This window comes from Panthera tigris, chromosome A1, assembly GCF_018350195.1.
Source record: "Panthera tigris isolate Pti1 chromosome A1, P.tigris_Pti1_mat1.1, whole genome shotgun sequence".
Taxonomy (NCBI): Eukaryota; Metazoa; Chordata; class Mammalia; order Carnivora; family Felidae; genus Panthera; species Panthera tigris.
This window is the reverse complement of record NC_056660.1, coordinates 16,701,070-16,728,356: the sequence shown is the minus strand read 5'-3', so window position 1 is coordinate 16,728,356 and position 27,287 is coordinate 16,701,070. Positions and strand designations below refer to the sequence as shown.

The 27,287-nt window shown below is 36.9% G+C and overlaps 1 protein-coding gene across 1 annotated transcript; it reads right to left on the bottom strand.

The window, feature by feature from the left end:
* Window positions 1-1,101: 1,101 nt before the first annotated feature.
* Window positions 1,102-12,465, bottom strand: UFM1 (ubiquitin fold modifier 1). Its single transcript, XM_007097685.3, has 6 exons — window positions 12,371-12,465; window positions 12,226-12,282; window positions 9,481-9,538; window positions 5,899-5,938; window positions 4,650-4,682; window positions 1,102-3,153 (listed from the first exon to the last, which is right to left on the bottom strand). Coding segments are annotated over exons 1-6 (258 nt in total). The 5' UTR covers window positions 12,373-12,465; the 3' UTR covers window positions 1,102-3,085.
* Window positions 12,466-27,287: the final 14,822 nt, after the last annotated feature.

The window sequence follows — 27,287 nt, the reverse complement described above, 5'->3', positions numbered from 1 at the left end:
TCTTTTGGGTGAAATGTATGTATGTGTACATACATACATACATGTGTACATATATATAATCACAAACTACAGAATATGTAAATATACATATGCATATACACACACATGCATATATATAGTTTACACATGTAATTTGCAGCTTTATAAACAGCCTTGGGAACACTTAGCGGTCAATTTAGAACTGCTCCATTAAAACAGATTAATGCTTCCAAATTCAAAAATGTCTTAAGGTCCTGGAGCACCTGGGCGGCTCAGTTGGTTAAGCGTCCAACTCTTGATTTCGGCTCAGGTGATGATCTCACGGTTCATGGGTTCGAGCCCCACATCAGGCTCTGTGCTGACAGCATGGGGCCTGCTTAGGATTCTGTCTCCCTCTTTCTCCCCCTCCCTGCTCATTCTCTCTCTCAAAATAAATAAGAATAAACTTAAATATTTCAAGGTCCTTGGGAAAAGACATGGTAGATATTTTTACTATCTCAATTTGGGGAGAGGGTGGCTTAAATGGGACTGAATTTTCTTCCCACTAATTTTTCTTTCAACTAATTTTAAGTAATAAAATATCCACAACTATTGCACTTGAAATGCTTTAAAAGGAGGCTTACTACCGGTGAGAGACTATTAGCTAGTATCTCTGCACTTAGCTGCTAGGGAACCAAGAAGTGGAATGTATACTTTCCAAGACCTAGAACTGTGTCCCCTTGGACTTAATTTTGTCCATCTGCAAAGTGAAAAGGTGGGCTTATCATTCATTCTCAAACACAGCTGCACAACAGCAATCACCAGGACTGCTTCAGTAAACAGATATCCTTACACACCTTGTCAGATTTAATGATTTCAAAACTTTAGCAGTGGTTTCCAGACATTTGTAGTTTTAATTCTTTAGGTGGCTCTGATAATCAGTTAGGTTTGGAACCTAGACGATTACTTACTCTCTTTTGTGCTCCTGAAAAAGAACTGGCATTTGGGAGCATACACTGATTTCTATGACCTGTGGCCATTAATCATCTTGCTTCCCTCCCTGTTTTGCAACATTTATTATACACCAGCTCTACAGGTGTGTTAAGAGCTTTAGTAATGAAGTAGCAAGAGAAGACAATACAGTTTATGGTATGATAAAATGTATTTTTGTAAGATATTAGTTATGTACCAACTATGCATTTACAAAATACGACACTTCAAAACATTCTGCATACAGAACTTACAGACCACATTTATTTAATAACAAGATGTCCAGATCCTTAGGAAAATGTATTTAAAGACTTACTACAACAAAATTTCAAAATCAAAGAACAAAAATATTAAACAAATTACTTCATGGCACAGGACATCATAAACTTGTGTAACACAGCAGGCAGATTTTGTTGTAGAAACAGGATGGAGGGATATCTAAACAAAAAAAAATTCAGGGAACAGGTATTCATAAATTTCTGGTTAACTGAAGCTTAATAATATTAAGAACCAGGGGTCTTTGAGCATCAATTTTACTTATAAAAATATAAACCTCCCAAAACATTAGAAGTATATTCTCCTACCTTTACAATTCTGAATGATGTCGTTCATTTGTTAAATATCTGACAATATCTGGTTAATTTCCTAAACTTAACTAATGATGTCACCCTTGAGATGGCGACCCTGTTGAGTTTCCTTGTACGTTTTTTCTCTAATAAACCTAGGGCTTATGACAGGAAAGATAACTGAAACACACTTCAGATAAAAACTGGTCTGAGATACTTCATTCATGAATAACTCAGCAAGTATTTATTGAAAGCCTACTACATTTCCAGGTCTCAAAAGAGCAAGACAGACACAAAGCCTGCCGCCAGAGAGCTCACCATCATGAGTATCACAGGCCAAGCACTGTTTCTGAATCGCTATGAGCCTTTCATCTTTTAAAAGATTTGCATAGATATTGATTTGCATTACTGACTTATCATAAAGGGAATTCTGAAGTTGTTGTTGACACAGCCTACACTTTGCTTTCTCACTGTCTTTTGCTCCTTCTGACAATGTCAAGTATCTTCTTTTCCTCTTCAGTACTCTACAGCATACCCTCTGTGATCCAGGTGGCTTTTTCTGTGACATTTGCTACAGCCTTCTGTTCCCCTTCACGGCTGTCTTTTGTTCTTTCCTCCTTATTAGAAAAGTGGTCACTGGGACTTCCCCAAGATTCCCTTCCTGACTTCTTATTCACTTGAATGACTAAACATTTCCTTAAATGTTGGGTCTTTAGTAAGTATAATAACCAGCATTTCCAATTAGCATTTCCCAGAGCTCTGTTACGAACTCCAGATCTAATACTCTCTTCCTGAATGCTATTTAGAAATATCATCCTCAGTAAGACAAGAGTTTCTTAAAGGATCCTGTTTTAAAGGCTGTATTCAAAGAGACTGATAAAGGATACATAACTCAGCAAAGGACACTTCTTTATTCTCAATTTTTACCATTACAAGTATTGGATTCTGCAAGATCATAGTTAAAACTGTTTGGTGCGGGTTATCAATTTTACGCCTAAGGGCTAGATCAAAAAAAATTCAATTTGGGGACTTCTGACATAGTTCAAAAGTTAAAAAACATAAATGATAAAAAGTTAAGATAGCTAAGTATTCACCGGTATGTCTATATCCTTTGTCATAAACCACATACAATTAAGAATTCAACTATTTTTAAATCTGCAAGTCAGATGCTATCAAGCAAACTGCCACGTACGATCCATAATCCTTTAGTTTTTAACTCAAATAGGAAGATTCAGTCAACTTTAATTTTTTAAACGATCTCAGAAAGAGTTCTCAGAAGCATCCACCACTTACAAAACACAGCTGGATAATCCATTTACCCCAAATGAACTACGTGTGTGTGTTGTGAGGTAGCAACAATAGACTATGATCTTCTGTGGAGATGGCGCCCTCTGTGCACAAGCAGCCCCTCCTCAAAGGAAGAGTCTGGATAACAGGAAGGGACAGTCGCCCTTCATTATTTCATCGACTACTGGTGTTCTCGTAGTGTTTCAAACGCTTGATTTCACTTTCACGATGATACCAATATTTATTTATTTGGAAAGGTAATCCTATGTTCCGAGTAGCGGGTATTAACAACTTCCAACACGATCTCTAGGAATAATTCGCAGTTCGGAACCGTGCTTTAGGAAAACATTTCCTACACAAACAAACAAAACATAAAGTTAGGTATTCAAAAAATGACAAGTTGTCTTAAACATTGCAACAACTATTGTTAATACAAGAAACAACGCAGTACACAGTAAGTCGGTCTGGAAGCTCAAATATCACCAGAATCTAACTCCATGCTTCCTAACGCTCGTTCCCATTCCTCTGAAATCTTCACAACCCAACCAAATATCTGAAAATTTTAAGTAAGAAACACTAGCCACGAAAGTGCTAACATAAACACTCAGCAGACAACAATGTAATTTAAATTAACCATCGAGACTTGCTAACTGAACACACGCTAAAGTGTCTAAGGACAGAAAAAATAGTAAATCTAAATTATAAATTACCACAAATGACAAACGTTTAGAAACCTGATCTGACCTATCTCTGCTCAACTGCTTGTGGAAATTTTCTCCACGCTCCATGAAGTGTACAATTCAACTTTTAAGAGTAATACATCAGGCAACAAGTTAGAATAAGTGGCAACTCAAATTAATATAAACTGCTGAACATTTACAGAGTAAGAAAAAATAAAACCTTTAAACCTAAGTTTAAAGGCATCTACACAATAAAATGGCTCATGATTTTCAATAAATGACCTTTTTAATTTCATAACACTATATACTTAAAACTACCGATTTAAATAAAAATAATTACAATTTTAAATCCCTCTTCATTTTCTCTATAGCTGAGTTTCAATTTCAAAGCCTTATGAGGGCAATATAATTTTGTTATAATACATTAGTACTTTAGTATATAATAAACCGAACTACTACTCAAATTGAGATCACATTGATCACATCAGATTAAAGCATGATTAATTTTAAAACACTGTAATTAGACTATACACCAAAAAAAGGTACATCTGGATTAGGTACAATTAGATGCAAGTAATTAATTATAGTTAAGTAATTAATTAAGGTACAATTAGAGTATAAACCAAAAAAAGGTACATCTAAAAAGCATAAAACTACCTGTTAAAAAGTTCAGGATTGCTTTTACTCTGCTTGCTTGTTAGGACATCGACACATAGCCTTGTAGAATACTAAGTTTGAAGCTCTGAGTGTGAACTAAGTCCCCTGAAATTTAAATGACTGCACTTCTTTGAAACAGTAATAGCTAGCCCTTACTGAAGGCTTCAAACTTTTAAGTGCTTCCCAGGTGCCATCTCACCACCACCTTATACAGGTGGGTCAAAATCATTATTCTCATAAGAGTACAATCTTACCTTCAGACTCTTCGTTCAATGTATTAAACACCTTTAATGCTTATTAGTGAGGTTTTTCTCTTGTAGCTCAAAGCATATATAGCTGATACCCACAATGAAACAAATTATTTCTCAGATACATAGGTCAAGACTGCTAGATAATCCCTAAAAAAACAGCTATTAGCCTGGAGAAAATCTAATCAAGTCTCATTAGAAGGAATTATCAATTGACAGACAGAGCCCCACCCACGTCTTCATGGTTTCAGATAGATACTCACCAGCAGTCTGTGCAGGATTTATTCCTATTCCATCTAGAAAATAAGTTGTAAAACCATCTAAGTTGTTTTATTTCTAAAGATAAAATGGTTCAATAGTAACAAGTAGAGATTTGCTGCTACTGTGTATATAGGCACAAGCCAAACAATTTAAATCCAAAAACATGAATGACCAATCTTTCAGGTAAGTTACCTGTTGAAATCCATTACTATTATGCGTTTACATACACTGTTGGATTAGATAAGAACATCTGTCAATGAGACGATCCTGATGAATTCCACAGAAAATAGTTTATTCTATCACACCACACACAATGTAAAATAAAGTCAAAAGCACCTTAGATATGTCATTAATCATTTTCATATTGCTCCTGAGGCAGACAATCTTAGGCCAGAAGAGCCCACAAAATCATTTAATTCAAGTTGCAGTGACACCTGATAAAGTACACAAAGCACTTTCGTAACAACTATTCATTTGTAAATCTAAAACTTTCTCAGGAAAGTAGGCTAGCTTTCTTTTCAAGCAGAGCAACACTTCAATGTGACCACAGGCAGAATGTTTCAGAGTGAGAAATTCTGTGTATCTAAACTAAATCATGCTGCTGCACATTAAACCCATCTTCTCTTATTAGGCTGTCTTAACTGTACACGAACCATCGGCCAGCACCCATAAGTATTACCTTCTACTTTTGCAAGATAGTGAAAGCCTTCTAGCAATCTTTACTCATCTTATTTCAGTATTTTCTCGCAGGGCTAGTTCCATCACACTTCTAACCAGTACTCTAAGGTATTCAGAATTTAAACTATAGATCTAACTGAATAAAATCCTCATTATTTCTGCCTTTTCTAAAAGAAATAGTGTGCTGTCAGGAAAGCAGTAAAAAGCTATATACAGCAAAGGTATATCCCCCACCTAACTTCCCATATTCTAAAAGCATCTACAACTTATTAAACAACAACACACCTTGTTAAAAAAAAAAAAAAAAAGAAAAGAAAAGTTATTTTTAGTAATAATCTGGCATGAAGTGGTAAGGACACAAGACACTGTAAAATGCTATACAATACCAAAAGCTAAAGAAACTGAAAAGAGCTCATTATAGACAATAACCTTGACTTCGTGTTTATAATCATGTATATCATTTATGTTGATATAAATTTTGTTTTTTTGTATTTAACTCGATTTTAATTAATTTAGCCTTTTAAAACAATTTGTATAGCTCTCAGGTAATGAAGTTTTAAAATGAATTCTTACCATTGGTAATAATTGCACTTGTTGCTGCAGGAACTTTAAACTAAAAGGGAGAAAAAGGAAAAAAAAGACTTCATACATACATGTACAAATGTATATAAGTAAAAAATACACACACACACACACACACACACACACACACACACACACACATATACACACATATAATCTACAAAAGATGGTTAGCAAGGATGAGGTACATATAATAAATTCTATTATCCTCAAATGTGATTTGTATTTTAGGATAAGCAATGTCACCAAAGAAAACACTGTAATTTTGTTTTAGTTTTAGTGAACAGTATTATTTTCTAAATACTGCTTTTCACTGCATCTAGGACACCATGGATCGCAAAATGCTTATTTTATGCAGTTAAATAACAGGAAAAACACTGTCAATGAATTTATGACCTGATGATTATCTACTCTTCCAGATTTAGATACATTACTTTTATCATACATAATTCTCTTGCATAATCAAAAATAAAAGCAAAACAATTGCTCAGAATATTCCTAAAAGTTATTTGTAGAAATAGTAACGTCAAATAAATGCTCTCTTGTGTTTAATGGAAGACCAAAGTTCAAATTCTTTCCTCAAATTCTCTGTATTTAATGTATTGCTGACTTAAATTTCACAGGATTGCAATAGTCTAACTATGTCACCAGGAAATAACAACTAAGTTCAATTTGGTGTGCAGGTGATGTCAGGTAGACAATTATGTGACTGCCACTTGGCTAATAGTGACAGGAAGACTCTGCTGATCTACTTCCAGAGGTGTAAAAAGGTGTGTTTTCTGAATCAATAAAATGTGGTATGGAACTTATTGGTAGCTAAAGGGAGAATTCTTCCCTTAATGTTCTGGAGACCAGTAGTGGTCAGAATGTGTTCATATACTCATAAGTTCATTCATTTATCTAACAAATATGTATTAAGCACTTCTATGCTATAGATTAGTTTTACAGATATTACAGTTGAGTTTTGTGATCAAGTAAGTTTGGAAAACACTAAATTAAATAATATAGTTTATTTAGCTCCAAGAAGGAAATGGTGAATGAAGTGTTTCCCACACTCTTTCACTGATTCTAGGTTTTCATGGGTTTGTTTGTTTTTGGTGGTTTGTTTTGGTGGTCTGGGAAAAATACTCTAGGAAATGCTGTTCTGGGCATATGCATAGTTAAGAAAAAAAACTAAATGCTTATTGTAATTTATAAATTAAAAACTGAATGCTTATTTTAATTTATAAATTAAAAACTTAATGATGCATAAGGACAACAGCCTACTACTGGATTACGTACCTAATAAACACTTAACTTTACTGTCCATATGGTACATTCTTAATTGTAAATGTCCTTTCCAGAATTTAAAAAATTTAAATAAACCTCACTTAAAGTAACTTCAAAATATGCTTTAATACGTAAATATTAGAACACCTCAGGGGTGCCTGGGTGGCTCAGATCGTGATCTCACGTTTCGTGGAATTTCAGCCCCGTGTCGGGCTCTGTGCTGACAGCTCAGAGCCTCAGACTACTTCAGATTGTGTCTCCCTCTCTCTCTCTCTGCTCCCCACCACCCCCCCCACCTCACTCTCAGTCTCTCCCTCTTTCTCAAAAAATGAATAAACATTAAAAAAAATTAAAAATAAATAAAATAAAATACCTCAAAACTTATTTACAGAGATTGTAATACTTAATAAAAATTTGCACAAATACCCAAATCAATTACAGGGCATCTCAGATTTCTAAAACTTTAGGTATTACAAAGTTTTAGTTACTCTACTATTTGTCTGAGTCTTAGATTATGTCCATTTTAAGATAAGCTGTGCATTTTTAGTTATATCCATATAGCAGCAGCATATTTATGAACATTACAAACCATAATTTTTCCCTTCTTCAGAATGCAGAAACGACAGTTAAGCAGTTAATCTGGGGCAACAGCACCCGCGATATAAAATTCAGCAACTATTACGTTCGTTCTACATTACTGACAAGTTTTCTTCTGTGTGTAGGATGTACTCCATGCTTCTAAGTTTTCATTTCTTTTCTTTCTCAGACCCTCTAAGTCTGATTTAGGATGTTAAAAGGCTATTCTCAGTTTTTGACAACTCACTACTTAGTTAAATTAATTCTTGGTTATTCTGGGGAATTTTCTTATTTTTTAAAGAGATTTGACTAGGGATTTAAAACAGACTCTCAGTTTGTCAAGTCAACTCTTGTTCTCACTAAAAGATCCTACAATGTCTTATCTTGTGAAAGACGTTCTCGTTACTGCTTGAAAGTTATAACCTTTTTAAATGTGGAACATCCATGATTCCTAATAGTTACAAGGTATCTTAAAACCTTAATAAATATATGCAGCTGTGTGAAGTTTGTAAGTGTATTTTCTATTGCATGTCTGTTATGAATTTATACTTTCACCAGAAGACCAAGTTCACAACAATGCCTGTGCCTTACAAAGAACCACATAACTGCAAAACACAAGAATAAAATATTAATTATAGCTCAAACGGATCTACTTCTTAAGGTCCCAGTTTGTGGGATCTGCTATACCCCAGGACCAGGAATATTTCCTACAAGTGATCTGTGCAGCAAAAAGTAACACTGATGCTGTATTCACATTTGTTTCCTACTTTTATTTTACTTATTCAATATGGGTGAAGAATAGATTAAAATGGACTGCAAAACAAGTACTACCACTTTTCAGTTTAATTCTGAATGAGTGATAAATGATGTCAGTGGTCCCTGACAAGACCAGCGCTGACAGGCTGGCTGATCACCCATGAATAACAAGTTCAGGGCAGGATTGAGGAGCAAGCTGATTTCTTACTTAGTTACTAAAATTATTTTTCTGTGACCATAAACTTTTTTGAGATTGTGAATCAAAATGTTTGGATTTGAGTTACTCCAGATTTGTACAGAACTTTTAACTTCAAAAACTATTAGTAAATGTTATTATATTTTTATTCAAAATCACTTAATTAGATAGAAAGGACAGATGTTAACCACTCTCATTTTGCAGATTATAAAATTTGAAGAGAAGAGAAACTGAGAGGCTTGCCCATGAGTTAAAATACGTTTACAGAATGCCGTGTAAAATAACGTTGCTGTTTAAAAATATTCCCCTATTGGGGCACCTGGGTGGCTCAGCCCATTTAGCAATCGACTTCAGCTCAGGTCATGATCTCGTGGTTCATGTGTTCAAGCCCTGTGTCAGGCTCTTTGCTGACAGCTCAGAGCCTGGAGCCTGCTTTGGATTCTGTGTCTCCCTCTCTCTCACAAAAATAAACATCAAAAAAACAAAAAAAGAAAGAAAAAAAAATTTCCCGATCACCAAACCTTCCAATTTCAGTAAAACTTCTCCTGAATTTCCAATGGTTGCATTAAAATACATGTGTCGATTTAACTCATTCTGTATCTGTGTCTTAACTTCCACTCCATTTACATCTGGTAAGTTGGGCTTAACTTTTTGATACCATAAACCTAGTAATGAATTCACACAGAAGTGGCAGGTCAAAGCGCATGCAAAACATAAAGACTTTTGAGAGACACTAAGCTGCATTCCATACAGGTTGTTCCAATTTCTATACTTACTTCCTCTGCCGCAAACTTTAAGACTGCTGTGAAAGGTGTACTTTCAGGAACACTAAGTCTGCAAAAGAAGAATTAAGAAGAATTTTTTAAAAAGCTCCTGGACAAAGCGGTCTAGTGAGGCTAAAGGCTGTCTATTTTGATTGTACATGATGTTCACTAACTTTACTATTTTTTTTAGTCTTTATTTAGAGACAGAGACACAGAATTCGAGTGGGGCAGGAACAGGGAGAGAGGGAGACACAGAATCCAGAGCAGGCTCCAGGCTCTGAGCTATCAAAACAGAGCCCAACACGGGGCTCACAAATCGTGAGATCATGACCTGAGCCGAAGTCAACACTTAACCAAGTGAGCCACCAGGCGCCCTTAAGTGTCCAAATCTTGATTTTGGCTGAGGTCATGATTTCAGGATTCATGGGAATTCACTGCTCTCCACACTAACAGCTCAACATGTAAGCTCTCTCTCAAAAGAAATAAATAAACATTAAAAAAAAGTTAAATATTGTTTTCCTACAAATTTTAAGAATTTCATTTAATGGTACCCAAGTACTAGTTACCCTTTATTTTGAAAAGAAACCAGAATAATTACCCCTACATACACGTTATACATATTTTACAGACACACACACGTACATGTATATATTATATATACATGCACACTACATACACACCGAAGAGTAGGTATGCCTATTAAATCCATTCAGTTACCCATATTAACTGAACTGGTACAATGTTCCAGGCACTCTTACAGATACTACTACTGTCCTACTGTCCTTTCCCCCTCCCTTCTCACTTTTTTTCTAGAATATTTACACATGGATGAGAATAATCCAGCATAAAGGGAGAAACCAAAGATGATGAGAGAGGGATCTCTGGAGTCTATCTACTTTAATCTTGAGAAGACTAAAATAAATGAGATCCAGAGCCCAAGAATTACAACAGCTGGCTTTTCATAGGAACAAAGTCATGTTTTCCTTTGTAATAAGATGGTGGACAGAAACTATGGGCTTATACATACGAGTAGGTTTTGTCCATGTGGTGATGGAAAGATGAATTTTTTCTGATGGCTTCAGAAAAAGGAAAAATAACGTAGAAAATGTGAATAGAGGGGTGCCTGGGTGGCTCAGTTGGTTGAGCGTCCGACTTTGGCTCAGGTCACGATCTCGTGGTCCGTGAGTTCGAGCCCCGCGTCGGGCTCTGTGCTGACAGCTCAGAGCCTGGAGCCTGCTTCCAATTCTGTGTCTCCCTCTCTCTCTGCCCCTCCCCCGTTCATGCTCTGTCTCTCTCTGTCTCAAAAATAAATAAATGTTAAAAAAAAAAAATTAAAAAAAAAAAAAAAAAAGAAGAAAATGTGAATAGAAATTTCTTTAAAATCCTTGCAGAGAATAAAGGAAAACAAGCAACCTTGGGACATGTAGTACAGTGTTAGGTACTACTGGGCACAGTTAGGAACTTTACATCAGGCTAATTGTGTAATTTCCTCTAAAAACATTCAGCTACACACAGAGAACACAGTGGTTGAGTTCAGACTCGGCGTGTCACCAAGCAAACCGTACTGGGAAGACGAAGACCCCAGAAGTGATGGGAATGGACCACCAGGGAGTGACTAGACCACGGCCTCTAGGAGAGTAAAAAGGAAAGGCGTGGCGTAAAGCACGGGGGAGAGGGTAGTGACAGATTTAGAAAGAAGTCTGATCAGTGAATTAAAAGAAACATTTTTTACAGAAGAGAGATACAAGCAGAGAGTGTGGTCAGCCACAAGAGAAGACTTGAAGGTGCCACTTTAGAGCTGCAGCAGTTACTGAAGATCTTAAGGTGCCAGGCTGTGGTCATGAATATTTAAGACAAGGTGGAAAAAAAAAAAAAAAAAAAAAAGAAAGAAAAGATCCATCTGGAACTGAAAGGATCCAAAAAGCTTAAGGCCAGAAGCTGCATGGGTCACAGGTAACTAAATCACTCAGGACGATGACAACTGTTACTGTTCAGTGAGGTAGACCCTGATATTGATTGCATTAAATATGCTTAAAATCCTATCGAAGTCTTGGCCTTTGCTGCATTTTATGAGGCTCTTTGTAGCAATAACCTCAATAAGGTTTATCGAAAATCATAATAAGTTCCCGGCGAGTATGTAGTTCAACCTGGGCCAAACCATCCTACAACTGCTAAAGGAGAAGAAAGGGCCTCGCATGGACAAACTGCCCGGGTTCTGCATTTGCCACTCCTGCTGATTATTCTTTACTAAATCCCAACATACGGACTGTATGATTTGAGGCTCATTACTTTGTGACACCCGATGGCTGAGTCACTCACACACTGGAGATCAGCAGTCGGACAGTAATAAAACGTTCAAGTAATTTCCGAATCGGGATTGGGTTGTCTTCCCTACTTCCTGCAACAGCTGGTCAAAGTGGTAAAAGGCTTTTCCAATCATGAGTTGACAGGCACTGTTTAAGGACCCCAGCAGATCATCTGAGGCCCGTCTTCAGTCCTCCCGTTCCATCGCCCAGCCGGGGAGTCCCTAGAGAGGTCAACTATCGGCGGAGTCGTTCCCGTCACACAGCCCGGCGGCCTCGCGCCGGGGCGAGCTGACACTCGGAGGGGCGGGCACGGGATCTCTCCTCTCAGGCTCCAGGAAGAGCGAGGGCGAGGGCAAGCGGCGGGATGCAGCCTGCTCGGGTGGGAGAGGATCTGAAAACTCGGACCCAGCCAGCCTGGTCCCGCCCGGCCCGTCCCGGCCCCGCTACTCACACTTTGTAAGGCAGCCGGGGGTCCGACGTCAGCGTGATTTTAAAGGAAACCTTCGACCTGAGGAGGAGATCCGGAGACAGTTAAAATCGCGCAGCGGGACCAGAGATTGGGATTGGGATTGGGATTGGGGTCAGTAAACACTTACATGGTGGAGCCGGTCCGGGGACCTCCCGCCAATTCCGCCGGGTATCCCACTTCCTCCGCGGTGGCGCCGTCGCCACCTCCCCACTCAGGGCCACGTCTCCCTCCGCAAACCGGGGGCCTCCAAAGATGCTGTTGTCCAAGGCACTGCCTGAAAATGGGCTTCTGTTCCTCGTGCTAGGCGGAGCCTCCAAGTTACAAAGAGCTACTGTTTTTGCACTTAAAGCTCTAAGACTAAGGAAGGGATGGTATGGAGGAAGAATTTTCTAAATACAGTTATTTTCTGCTGTAGTTTCAGTCGGGCAATGTAAGTGTGGGCAGAGGCGGTGGGGCTCTAGGTCCCAGCTGGCAGGATGGGGCGGAAGTAAGGGCAAAGAGTAGGAGGGTGCAGAGCGACGAGTCCCGAGGGGCGGGGAGGTGGGCGGGGTTGGGAGGGCGGTGTTCCACGAAGCTGCTAAGGCAACCTGTTCGCGGAAAAACTGGTGTGACGAGTTCAAGAAGCTGGAATCATCGCCCCGCTTTAGTGTTAATATTCTCCTGTCTTTCCAACAATTCAATACTGTATCATCTTATATTTCCATTTTTTCCCCATTGCCCTTTACAATACCGACGTCTGATTAATTTCAACAGACAAGAAAGTAATCAACTTGGTGAGAAAGACTAGATCCCTGAACTAGAAGAACTTGGATTGTAGGTGGGAAAAGCAATCCAAGAACGGAATTCCAATAGTTTGTTGTGTGATCTAATATGATTACACCAGGGAGCTAGACTGCCGATCATCAGCATATTTATTCAGTTTAATAACAAACTCTGAATCCTTTCTATGCAGCAGGTACTAGAGCTAAACGCCGGGGTTGCTGGAATGAGTTAAGATAGGTGCCAACCCTCTACAATGTAACAGAACTTCTTGTATAGTGAGGACAAAGACTGTATGTCCTCTAAAATTTACTACAAATCTAAGCATCTGTGTTTGCAAAATAAATATCCCTTTCACAATGTCTGTAGTGCCCTATTTAAGAAATATTGCAATGAATGACAAAATAGGAAACAGGTAGGTACTAAAATAATGAGGAGGTCTAGTTTATCTTTAGGATATTGTGTTAGGTTTTTTAAAGAGAGATATCCAAGAGAAACAGGGAAGCAACTGCAATAGGAATGTTAAACACCAATTTCTTCTTTGCCATAATTTTGTTATCAAAGTGCTCTTCCGTGGGGACATCTCCAGGCAGAGAGAGTGCTGACTCTTGACTTAGGAAAGAAAGGCTTCAATGGTCTCATGACAGTCATTGTCTTCTTCACTTATAAAAATGTGGATCTTACCATAGAGAGATAGAGGCAAATGTTGACTGATAGATTTGGGGATCCGCAGGTATAGCATTAATAGCTGAAGCTATGGGATTATTTAGTATGACTAAGATTTTTGAGAATGGCAATAAGGAGACACTACTGATTCTGTCTACCTGGTGTCAGATAGTCAAACATTGAAGAGATCTGAGTTCATACTTACAGTCTCTAGTTCTAAGAATACATGTCATGTAATTTTAAACAATATTTGCAACTTGCTATTTATAGTTTTGTTTCTGTTCATGTATAAAAACATGTGGCAAAATCCTGAAGAGAAAAACATATTTTGTTTAGACAGTATGACTTCGGTACTTATATTCTACTGCCTCTTCAGAAAACATATTAAATATATATATATATTTACCATTTATTCATTTTTTGATAGAGACAGAGAGTGAGTGGGGGAGGGGCAGAGAGATAGGGAGACAGAATCTGAAGCAAGCTCCAGGCTCTGAACTAACAGCACAGAGCCCAACGCGGGGCTCGAACTCACCGGCTATGAGATCGTGACCTGAGCTGAAGTCAAACGCTTAACCAACTGAGCCACCCAGGCGCCCCAGAAAACGTATTAATATAATATATCAAAAGAACAGGGGGAAAACACTGTGCTCAAAAAGATATTGAAAAGCACCTATTCCTAAATGTCTAGTATTCTTTCCTGCCTCAATACCCTAACTCTCTTACCCATATATTTATCTCCTCAGAGTCATAGCATAATTTCTAGAGCCTTATGAGTTTTATTTTTCTTGATACGAGAAAAGAAATGATAAATAGATTCATTTTTACTTACTATCTTTTGTTGTTTTTTTTAAACTTTGCTATGGCATTTAGCAAAATTTGGCAAATATAACAAAAGAAGAACCTTATTTACTGCAACGTTGACATGCTGAGGTACATTTAATGACTGTAAACAAAAGCAAACTCTGGATTTTAGGAGGTAATTGGCAAATGCAACATTTTAAGACAACAAACAGCATAAATGGCCTAATGTGTTTTGGAAGGAATCCAATTTGTATCATGTAGAGGCAGAAATGATTGTAGAGTGCACAGTGTGACCATATTAGAACTCATTAAATATAAATGAAACATATTAATGTTCTGTTTGCAAAAGCATATTAATTTCTCATTAAGATTTGGTCACTGAGACACTTTGAAAGTATTAAAACCAGTGTCACATATTAATTATATAAGAATTGTATCAGGGGCTCCTGGGTGGCTCAGTCAGTTAAGCATCTGACTTTGGCTCAGGTCATCATCTTGCAGTTTGGGAATTTGAGCCCCACATCTAGCTCTGTGCTTACAGCTCAGAGCCTGGAGCCTGCTTCAGATTCTATGTTTTAGTCTCTCCCTGCCCCTTCCCATCTTGCACTCTGTCTCTCTTTCTCTCTCAAAAATGAATGAAAAATTTTAAAAAATTACAAATTGTATCATCACAGGACCATAAGAATATATCAAATCATTGATAAAGGTAAATATAGAGATAAAAATAATATGTTATTACTATAATGGCGGTGGGTAAATTCTAAGTCTACTATAAAAGTCCAAAAGAAAAGAATTAAAAATAACTATAAATAATGTTAATGGATACATAATATAAATAGATGTAAATTGTGAAAACCAAAGCAAGAAACAGCCATTGAGAATATTCTCTTATATTTTCATAGCATTTTGTTCTTTTTAATGTTTATTTTGAGAGAGAGAGTGTGTGTGAAAAGGGAAAGGACAGAGTAAGAGGGAGACAGAGGATCTGAAGTGGGCTCTGTGCTAACAGCGGACAGCCCGATGCGGGGCTCAAATCCATGAACCGTGAGATCATGACCTAAGCCAAAGTCAGATGCTTAGCTGACTGAGCTACCCAGGCGCCCCATATTTTGTTATTTTTGAAGTGGTTTTACATTCACTGCCTTATTTGATGTTTACAATAAACCATACAAAGCATTCAGAATGGAAACTATTATCTTTCTTTTAAAATAGGAAGATAGGGCACCTGGGTGGCTCGGTCGGTTAAGCATCCAACTCTTGATTTTGGCTCAGTCATGATCTCAGTTGTGAGATTGAACCCCATGTCCAGCTCTATACTGACAGTGTGGAGCCTGCTTGGGATTCTCTCTCTCTCTCTCTCTCTCTCTCTCTCTCTCTCTCTGCCCATCCCTGCTTGCACTCACTCTCTCAAAATAAATAAGTTAACATTAAAAAAATAAAAATGAGAACCAAGAAGAGGTATGGTTAATCCCAAGATCACACACATGGTTTGTGAGAGAATAGAGAAAAAAGGAAAATATAGTTATTGATATCTCTTTACAAAATTTATCCTAATTTGATCCTATACGATGTTTATTTATAGTATCACTTATCTACATATAAATCATTGCATTGATAAATTCATTTGATGAGCTTCTCAAGGAGTTCTACTCAGTTTTTATTTCCAGTACTTAGAATAGTATCTGGCATATAGCACTACTCAATCACTATTTTTTAGTGAATTAAGATTAACTTAAAAATGTTAGAGACTGGTAATGCGTCCTAATTGCAGTCGTGTCCTTAAATTTTATTACCTACAATCTTAAATGCTGTTAATGTAGTAGATTATGCATTTTGATTCTTGCATTGTTCTTGAGGCTTATCTATTCAAAGGACAGGACTACTCAATTTAGTGCTACTGGTGAAAGCTGAGGTTAGACAAGGCTAATTAAAGATTCTTATGCAATATGATGATATAAAGCCATTCAAATAAAAAAAAAGTGTGTGAATATCCTCACGTGTTCCCTCACCATTACTTTGTGTGACCGTGTTTATTCTGAGTCAGAGACCCTGCATTAGAAATCCCATTATTGACCCTTCTAGGAGTATATAGTTCTTCGGGATGAAGGATTGCTCTTTGATATTAACCTTCCTTGCAACTTTCATGGTGGTGGCGTGTAAAGCGGGGTAGTGAATGAACTAATGACAAATTGCCATGGGGGGGTTCTGGGTTTGGTCTGTACAGGGCAGGGAAGCAAGTGTCCTACTTGGTGCAGATATAAATGGCTCATTCCTGTTACCCTCGTCACATCTTCATGTGTTCTCTTCACCCCCTGTAGCCATTTGAGCTGGTGACCCTTGGTGTAAATAATATGATTTAGAGGAAGCATTCGTAGTTGTAATTCCATTGGCCAAAAGAACCACATGAATACTTAAAATATGTTTTGAAGTTATAATGTAGAGATTCAAAATCTTAAAGGCCCAAATAAATATGTGAAAACCTAACCTATTGTCCAAGAGTTATGTCATGAAGAGGATTTGCTTTGAAAAGTTTGACTTGATAGAAATACTGTAGATACTAGAATGATCTAATCTAAATTATTCTAAAATTAATTGCTACAGAATTTAAGTGTTCCAAGTAGAAATTTTAGAAATCTTTCTAAGGGCATCAGCTGCCTGCTGTGACCACATTGTCATTGCCTGCAATTCTGAGTGCCTTTTAGGTATGTCTGTTCACATTGGTTTAGTTGATTCTATCCAAAATCTACACTAATTCCTTTAATATTTCCTTTTGTTCTCATTCACAGCTTTCTCTTGCTTTCTGAGGCATTAGAATAACTTGTATCTTAAAAACTTTTAATTTTTTAAAATTGTGTGTGTGTGTGTGTGTGTGTGTGTGTGTGTGTTTTATTTTTTGTTTTGGGTTTTATTGGGGGGAGGTTCTTTTTTGGGTTTGTTTTGCTTACTAGTTTAATGGTGGACTTATGATGATAAATGAACAGGTCACAAACTTGTAATTGATAAGGATTTTTTTCCAGAAGCTATCAGACTATTATAGAGAAGTAGAATATTTTTCCTGTGTCGTAAGCAGTAATCGGGAATATGATCTCCTTCATTTACAGGAGAAAGAAATATAGTTCCATCTACATCCTACTTATTTTGTGACTACCAAATAAAATTTGCTCATAAAGTTTTATTTTTCCTACCAGCAAAAACAGTCTTTACTTCCTAAGAGATTTAGTATATCCTGGCTTTTTTTTCCTTTTTTTTGGTCCTGACTCATTGTTAACATGAACTTAAAATTTCTGTTACAAGAAATATATGCCATTCTAATAGATATTTGCATAATGTAATTTTTCTCCTGCTCACTTCTAGGTCTCTTCAAATAATGCTCATGAATATAGTAATTTTAATTTAACTTCTAGGTAGCATAAATGTTCAGTTAAAGACATATCCAATATATCTTGTCATAACATAAAATTCAAACACTGTTCATAATACATTAAAACATTTCTTACAGGAAGAATCATATGGAGTGTTTTATTTATAAACTAAGTGATATCAGAGAAAAGTATTAACTTCAATGCCAATTATAATGGTACAAGCTTATTATTATTGTCCACCTTCCTGGACTATTTCTCAATCCTCAGGTTATGCCTCAAGAGCTATTAAACACACATTTATATTTCCACTTGTATTAATCATGTTTTCTGTTTTCCATATTCTGTGATATTTTGACATCTTGAAAGTCTTGCTGCTCATGGAGCCCTTTCAGAGCTAGCCAATTCTTAAAGCTAGCAAAGGCCTCAGCTGGGAGCACACCTCTCATCTACAAACCGGCCAATCCCCAAGAGCCTATACCCCAACCAACCCCTTATCCAGCTCTTAACACACCAGCCACGGTATGCTGTGCCCTAAATCAGCCCAGGTACCGGGCAACTAGAGACGACCTTTATAGCCCAAAGTAGCTAACTCTAACCTGTTTGCCCTACCCTGCCTTGCCTTTCCCGTAGAATCCCAATAATGGCTCTGGCCTAAGCTTTCTCCCTTGCTCCTGCTTCTGCCTCCTGCCCCAAATCTGGTATTTTCCATGTGGTCCTGCATAGCGTGATATGTCTCCTTCTCTTGAGAAATGTAGTAAAAATCTTTCAATGACATTAGCCTGTCCATGTCATCACTCAGTCACCTCTAGAAGTTAAAATCCTATGGGCACAATATTGGGAACACTGTTTGCTAAATAGGCTCGTTTATATTTTCTTTAGTAAAGGATTATCTGGTAAAATTTCCAAACTGGATTTCAGAATGGATTTCAAGAAAGTATAGTGTTAACAATCTCTAATGCAGCCTCTTAATTTTCTGTGAAAACACTGATGAAAGAAGGCATAACACAAAACAGGAGTGATGACTGCACAGCAATTTCACTGGATACCAGTCAACAGTAAGCATTCTGCTTTTCTTAAAGATGTTGCCTTAGTCACAGAGCTAATGGGGGTTACAATGATAAATACAACCCATGGTTTGTGCCTGCTGCACGTCTAAGCCAGAAGATACAAACAGAAGCAATAGGAGGGGGGCTTAGCCCATTCTTCTATTTTTTCTTAGTTGTTAAGGAGTTAGCTAGGTCCCTGAGCATTTAGTTGTTTGATGTCTGTACCAACTGTCAGTTATAGAAATCTGTCCCCTCTGCTACAATGTTACTATGTTTTCTAAGGGGTGTTTTCCTTGGGAGAGTAAGGAACCCACATATTTTCTCTCCTAATACCAGCCCTAGAGAAGGGACTAGTCTCTCCTACCTCCCTCATCTCTGATTTGAAAGGTATTTGCCTCTATTTATTTCTTCTTTAAAATTGTTAGCTTAATCCTACAATTGGTCCAGACTGTCACAAAAGATAGGGGGAAAAATGCATTGTTTTCAGGAAGCTTCTGTTTTCAGCCCTGTAGTACAAACCAAACCTAAGGCAAGAGAGCACAAGGTCCTAGCTAACATCTTAGAGGAGAAGAAGGGAGAGTTAGGGGGCTAAAATAACAAATAGAAAAACCACCAATAATGTACTCTGCCCCAAATGTATAATTAAAATTTGCAAATACTGGGACTTACTTTTCAGAATAACAGGAACCAGAAACTCTGGCTACTGTAAAGTCACCTAAATAATTTGGATGGCTTGTGATGAAAAATTACTCTTGAACTGGATCAAGATCTTAGATCACAATTTCTCTATCCATATCTATATCTATATTTATCTATATAGATATACACACATACGCATTTATGTAATGTTTGTATATTATGATATCATGTGTTTCATGTGTACGTGTGATTAGACACAAACTCACATAAACGCCATCCAGGAACACAAGCTGTCTTGTCCTTGGAGTACAGTTGAAATCTCCGAGGAATCTCTGAAAGGAAGAAAGGATAGAATGGGTAACGGAATCCAGAGCTCAAAATGTGCCCATCAGTGTGCTGTCGCTAAAGGAGATGGTTTAGAAGTATCCCAAAGCTGGAGCTTGCAATGAGCATGAGAAGCATGGAGCTTCGCAGCAAGTGATAGAGCCAGTGACGGAGGAACCAAGCAAGGAGCATAGGGTAAGGGCACCACCCTCTTCCTATGGAGAATTGAGTACAGGTTCTTAGGAGAGGCCAGGGGTATTAACTTAGGGACTGGGAATACCAAGCAATGATGGAGAGATCTTAGGCTCAGAAGACCTGTTCTGGTGCAACCCATCTATTACATCCTACCCCAACCTGAGCCACTGGAGAAAGTCTTCAATAAAAAAGTAAAGCACTGGGTGTTAGATGTAAGTGATAAATCACTGGATTCTACTCCTGAGGCCAAGACTACATGTATGTTAACTAACCTGAGAATAAAAATAAAATAAAAAGATAAAGCACTCAGAAACAGTCTAAACTACAATCCTGATACAACAGAGATTTAAAAGAGAGGCATCAACCTCGACCATAGAAGGAATCAAACTTAAATAAAAACACATACATTACTTGCATGGTCCAGGACTCCCTCCTGGGCACTAGGACTCTTGAATGAGGTAAAACCAATCATCTTTGGACACATGGCTCTTAATTCAGGGCACAGAGGTACTGATGGAAAGAAAGAGGCTGTTAAAATGGCCTCACAAAATTATAAGAGAAGGAAATAAGCTACCAGGAGTGAAATTCAAAAAGAACAAGTCAACAGCCTCTCAAGAAATGGAAGAGTTAGACTAAGCAACAACAACAACAAAAATCACTCTAACTCAAAGAGAATAGTTATGCACAATGAAAAGAGAAATTTTGGAAAATACAAATAATGAATTCCAAAAATAAAAATTTACTGATTAAACTGAATTTAATAAAAATTTACTGACTAAACTGAATTTTTAAAAGACAGGAAAATAGAAATAAAATCAGTTGAAATCATAATTAGTTAGCTAGAACTTCTGCTTCTGATCATAACAGAATAATAGGAACCAGATCTATTCCTGTGAATTAAACAACTAGAAAACTAGATAAAATATATAAAGCAATGATTTACAGGTATTGGAAAACAGGGAGGGTTGGTTCTCTGGTTGCCACAGCTTGCCACTTCTAAAACACAGCATAGGGAGAGGAACTCGAGTAGATCCCAGTGGTCTCAAGGAGCTCAGGAGTCAGAGATCAGAATCCAAGGAGTCAGAATCCCTAAGATCTATAAAGGGTCTTTCACTGAGTTCTGATCTGCACAGGCACAACCAGAAATTCCTCAAGGCTAGGAAGAGGGGCAGAGGGGGTGTGGACTGAAAAGTGATAAGCCTAATAAGTGCCTGTGGTCACAAAGAGCTGAAAGTAAGCAGTGTTCCCACCTACCAAATGGAAAGAGTTTAATACACAGTCCATTAGGTAGAATCTTCCAAAGGGTTATGCCTTAGTAGTAGTTCTAAATTAACTTTAGATTAAATTCTGAACTTTACCCACATCAACAATCCTTAAAAGCAAACATCAAAAAGATTGAATTGATTCCAAGTAATTTACTTATATGCCACATCATCCAGGATTATTAAAGAGTATAGCCAAATCTAGCACCCAGAAGGTTCAGCATCCAATAAAAAACTAACAGGCATTCAAAGAAGCAAGTGAAAAAAATCAGTCAATAAAAACAGACCAAACTAGCAGACATAATGCAATTGGCAGATCATGATCCTAAATACTTGTTACAGGGGCGCCTGGGTGGCTCATTTGGTTAAGTGTCCAACTTCAGCTCAGGTCATGATCTCACGGTTCTCGAATTTGAGTCCTGCATCGGGGTCTGTGCTGACAGCTCAGAGCCTTGAGCCTGCTTCAAATTCTGTCTCTCTCTCTCTCTCTCTCTCTGTCCCTCACATGCTCACTCTCTGTCTCTCTCTCTCAAAAATAAATAAACATCAAAAAAAAAATACTCGTTACATTTCTGCATAAATTCAAGAAGATAGAGGAAAACATGAATGTGACAAGAAGAGAAATGGAATATGTATCTTTCTGTCTAACTATCTGTCTGTCTTTCGACTTCCAGTAGCATGATAAATAGTTCTCCATCCCCTCACTTTCAATCTGAAGGTGTCCTCAGGTCTAAAATGAGTCTCTTGTAGACAGCATATAGATGGGTCTTGGTTTTTTTTTTTTTTTTTTATCCATTCTGATACCCTATGTTTTTTGGTTGGGGCATTTAGTCCATTTACGTTCAGTGTTATTATAGAAAGATATGGGTTTAGAGTCATTGTGATATCTGTAGGTTTCATGCTTGTAGCGATGTCTCTGGTACTTAATCTGTCTGTCTTTCTATCTATCTCTCCAGATGAAACATCTGGATGAAAATGACAATATCTAAAATAAAAATCTTACTGGTTGTGGTTGACTGATTAGACACTGCAGAAAATGTAGCAAAATAAAGCACATAAAAAATGAATAAAACATCTGTGACCTATGGGAAAATATAAAATATATATAAGAAAGAGGGTGCTATCCAGAAGGTGATGGGTACAGAAATTTATTTGAAGAAATAATGGCTGAAAAGTGTCCTAAACATAATGAAAATTTTAAGTCCAGGAATCCAACAAGTTCAAAAACCCGAGTAGAAGAAATAAGGAAGAAAGAAACAAAAAGCAAGGTACAGAAAAATCAAAGAGCTGCAAACCACAAATAAAGAAAATCAATGTTAAAAGCAGTCAGAGGGAAAAAAAAGGGCACATTATATGCATAGCAACACGGATAGGAAACCCAGTCCACTTTTTGTCACAAAGTTTGAGAGCCAGAACATGATGGAGTGGCATCTTGAATGTACTGGGAAAAAAACAAAAAACAAAAAACAAACCCTGTCCATTAAAATACTGTACCCAGAAAATTCTTTCAAAAATGAAAGTGAAATGGTGAAATGGAGGTTTTTTTCAGATAAACAGAAGCTGCGAGATTTCATGCCCAATAGTCCTGCATTCCAAGAAATACTAAAGGAAGTTCTCACAGCAGAAGTAAAATAATACCAGCTATCGGAATGAAGTTTGGATCTATACAGAGCAATGAAAAATGCCAGAAATGATGGGTAGGTGGGTCAATACATGACAGTTTGTCTAACGTTTAGATATTCTTTAAAAGCTATTTGTTCAAAGGAAAAACAATAAAAACTTGTTGTGGTGTTTGTAGCATATTCGGAAACAAAGTCCTTTAGGACAATGAGCGGTGGGTAGGGAACGGAAGCATAAGGCTCTTTCAGTATAAGTGAAAGGGATATTACTTGAAGGTAGACTGTGATAAATGAAAGAAGTATGTTGCAAAAGCTACAGCAGCCACTAAAACAAAAAATAAAGAATTATAGCTAATGAGCCAATCGTGGAGATTAAATGTAATTGTAAAAATTCAGTAAACAAAGAACAGATGTGATAAACGGAAAACAATAAGGTGGTAGATCGAAGCCAAACTATTGAATGTAAATGTCCTAAACATATCAATAATCATGCAGAGATTAAGATAAGCCCCCGCTGAAAATATAATGGGAAAATTTGAGATTACTATATAGCAACCTGCTGAAAAGAATTCTAAAAGAATTCTAAAGGAATTGCTAAATGTATACGAGAGACTATAAAGCCCTAATATAAGGCTATTTAGCTCATGAATGTTGTTTAAGATTCTATTTGGGAGGAATTTACACAAATGTTAGAGAATGAGAAATCTGAAAATTTGGAAGGAATGCAGTTGTTGTTTTGTTTTATTGTGATTTCCAGCATCATAATGTGTTAAGGATTGGGTGGTGATCATTTTTATAATTTTAGATTTTGCCTGTAGCTAAGCGGGAGGAAAAAAGAAATAGTTCATCTGTTCCATTGTTGGGATACTTTCCAGATATGTTGAATTTCCAAGCAAGGCTCTTGACTTAGAATAGCTTCTAAAATTGAAAGTTTTTGGACTGTTGAGAATTTCTTGACCAGCTGCTTGGCAGCTAATGGATGATAGATTCAAAGATTTTTCGAAGGATTTTTTTTTTTCTTTGTAGCGAAGTAAACAGATTTAAACATTTGGCTAAATAGTATAGTTTGGACTGAATATAAATGACACAGAATGAATCTTAATTGGTTTTATATTCTGGGAGCTATGGAAGTATGGTCTAGCAGTCTGAGATTAGGAACACAAGCCAAAATTATTAAAATTCTCTGGCTACAAAGATATTAGTTACTTTGCCTTCTAACACTTTCTTACTTGCATTTCCTGAATTTTTATCTTTCCTGAACATCATACAATTTTGTTTCTTAATAGTTCATCTGCCCTGATAAAATCCAATATGGATGTATATTGCAATTCCAAATGTTCTTTTCTCAAAATTTTAAGTTTCTCTCCATTTTGGAGTCTTAAAATGAATCACAATTTTCAGAGGAATGAGACTTACACTTCATGACTTGTTCACAGCGTTTAGAAAGCTGTTATTAAGACGTGTCCTATTTACCTTTTAACTACTTTTTATTTTTTTTCATTCTTTTTTTTTTAACGTTTATTTATTTTTGAGACAGAGAGAGACAGAGCATGAACAGGGGAGGGTCAGAGAGAGAGAGGGAGACACAGACTCGGAAATAGGCTCCAGGCTCTGAGCTGTCGGCACAGAGCCTGACGTGGGGCTCGAACTCACGAGCTGTGAGATCATGACCTGAGCCGAAGTCAGATGCTTAATCGACTGAGCCACCCAGGCACCCCTTAACTACTTTTTAAATTCCCTGCTATTTGCCAGCTATTAACTAGGTACTGGTAGTTACACCTTGAAGAATTGTTACAGCCATCAAAGATGTTACACTCCTTGCAATGACCTCTTTAGGCCATTGTAAGACATGGGACACCACTGTCATAGGCAAAATGAGTTTTGAAAATGATTTTCAATCCTTTTTTTTTTACACGTAAATTCTACAAGTGAGTAGGCTTTTAATTATGTTCTTAATTTTAAGAAAATGTACCATGTTTTCACTCATGCTTGGGCTAATTGCAGCAAGATCATAATAAATCAGTTATTTAAAGATTTAGGGGTAAAATCAACTTTTAGTAAAAAAAAAAAGAACAAACAAAAAAACCATGCAGGGCGCCTAGGTGGCTCAGTTGGTTGAGGATCTGACTTGACTCAGATCATGGTCTTGCAGCTTGTGTGTTTGAGCCTCGCCTCGGGCTCTGTGTTGACAGCTCAGAGCCTGGACCTGCTTCAGATTCTGTGTCTCCTTCTCTCTCTCTCTCTCTCTCTCTCTCTCTCTCTCTCTCTCTCTCTGCCCCTGCTTGTTCTCTCTCTCAGAAATAAATGAATAAACATTAAAAAAAACATGTTATTTAACTTTGGGTGAACAAACTACAGTTTTCTGCAACACACATTCTAGCAAATATGATTTCCTGTAACAAATATTTTTGGCGACAAGTTTCAAGTAGCAGTTCTTGGAATCCTCATTACAAACTATGTTACAGGAAATACTTTGGCTTTGGTGGTGAGCAGACATCGACATATGGACTCAAAATGTATATTTTTAGATGTATAGTATATATAGCCACACATATTACTTTGTTAAGGGAAAATTAAAAAATAATTCTGCAAGTCTTAGTCTTTAGCGCCTTGATTAAAAGGAAAGTAAAAATGAAATAAATAGCTTTGGCAACTGGTCATCATCTATGAAGTAAAGTTACCGCAAAAATCAATTTAAGTACATGTTTCTTTAGTATTTCAACTGACCAGCTTCTCTTTCCGTGTGAATTCTTTTCACCCAGTGCAAAGTGACAACAGTGTGATAAGATGACACTTACTAAAATGCTTTCACTAAAGAGACTGTTTTTAGGTACCTGGCATGTAACTTTTTAATGTCTAAATATGAGCAAACTTTTTGCAATAGTAAAGTATGAAAAAGTAAGTAATCAGTTCATAAAGCACATGCATGATTATTTTCTCTCATACATGATAATGTTGATGTTGTTCTCATTGCTTTTTTTATTCTTCAAGACATTATAAGAAAGTATAAAACTAAGTTTCTTAGATGGCTTCCATGATTTGTCATCTTTCTTTTTTAGCAATTTAATTGAGGTGTTTCTGATCGATTCAGATTAAAGAAGAAAGAAAACAGAGTTGATTATTCTTCAACTGGCAGGACATCATTGTAGAAGACAAAAGACAAAATATAAGTAGATTTAAATGTATGCTAACTAATATGTAATTATTCACTAATCTTTTTCCTAATTGCTAACAAGGCATAATGGCTAAGTTAGTGATTATTTTCTGAAAAAAAAAACCCTTTTAATACTTCTTAGAAAATAGGGAATCATGGCTTATAGCTTCTGGCTTCAGTTTAATGTCTATCTGTGACCAAATTAGAGAATATGAAGTTCATGAATTCCTTTTCCTCACTGCTGTGACTAAGATGACAGCTTCTGGAACTAGACAACTAGCTGCAAAGTCTTGTCTCTAGCATAGTGTTTTTCTAAACCCACTAGCACTCATGTGAAACCTATCTAAGAGTAATGTTTTTAAGCATGTAAAATAAAATTTATGGGATTACAAAAGGAATCAACTATAAAGACACAGAGATACAAAAGCTTTTTCAAAATGTATTCTATTACATTGCATGTGCTTCCTGAGTACATTATGTAACAACACAGTGCACTTAAACAAATGCGGGATAAAATTAATTTTATTTATTGATGCATAATTTGCATATAAAACGCATAGATTTTAAGTGTACAGTTCAGTTAGTTTTGATAAATATATACATTTGCAAAACCAGAACCTCATGAAGATATTGAATAGCTTAGCCTTTGCTATTGTAAATTGGAATTATATAGTATGCTCTCTTTTGTTCCTGTCTTCTTTTGTTCTGTATAATGATTAATACTTGCGATCAGCATATTGCTGGGTAGTATTCCATTGCACAGATATACATGATTTGTCTACCTATTTTCACTGTTGTTTATGAGCAATTGGGTTGCTTCTAGTTTTTTGGCTATTACAAATAAGGCTTCTGGGTTCCCCGGGCGGCTCAGTCAGTTAAGCGCCTGACCCTTGATTTCAGCTCAGGTCACGATCTCCAGATTGTGAGATTGATCCCCAGGTCAGTCTGAGTGCGAAGCCTATTTAAGATTCTCTCCTTTCCTCTCTCTCTGCCCCTCCCCTGTCTGTACACTCTCTGTCTTTCTCAAAAATAAATAAATAAAAAAGAAAGAAATATAAATAAATAAAACTTAAAATTTAAAAAACCAATCAAACAAGGCTTCTATGAACATTTTTGTATGCATCACCTTGGTCACATGTATTTTACAGATCCTGAGTAAATTTCTAGTGGTAGAATTGCTGGGTAGATATAGGGAACTTAAAGGAAACTGCTTA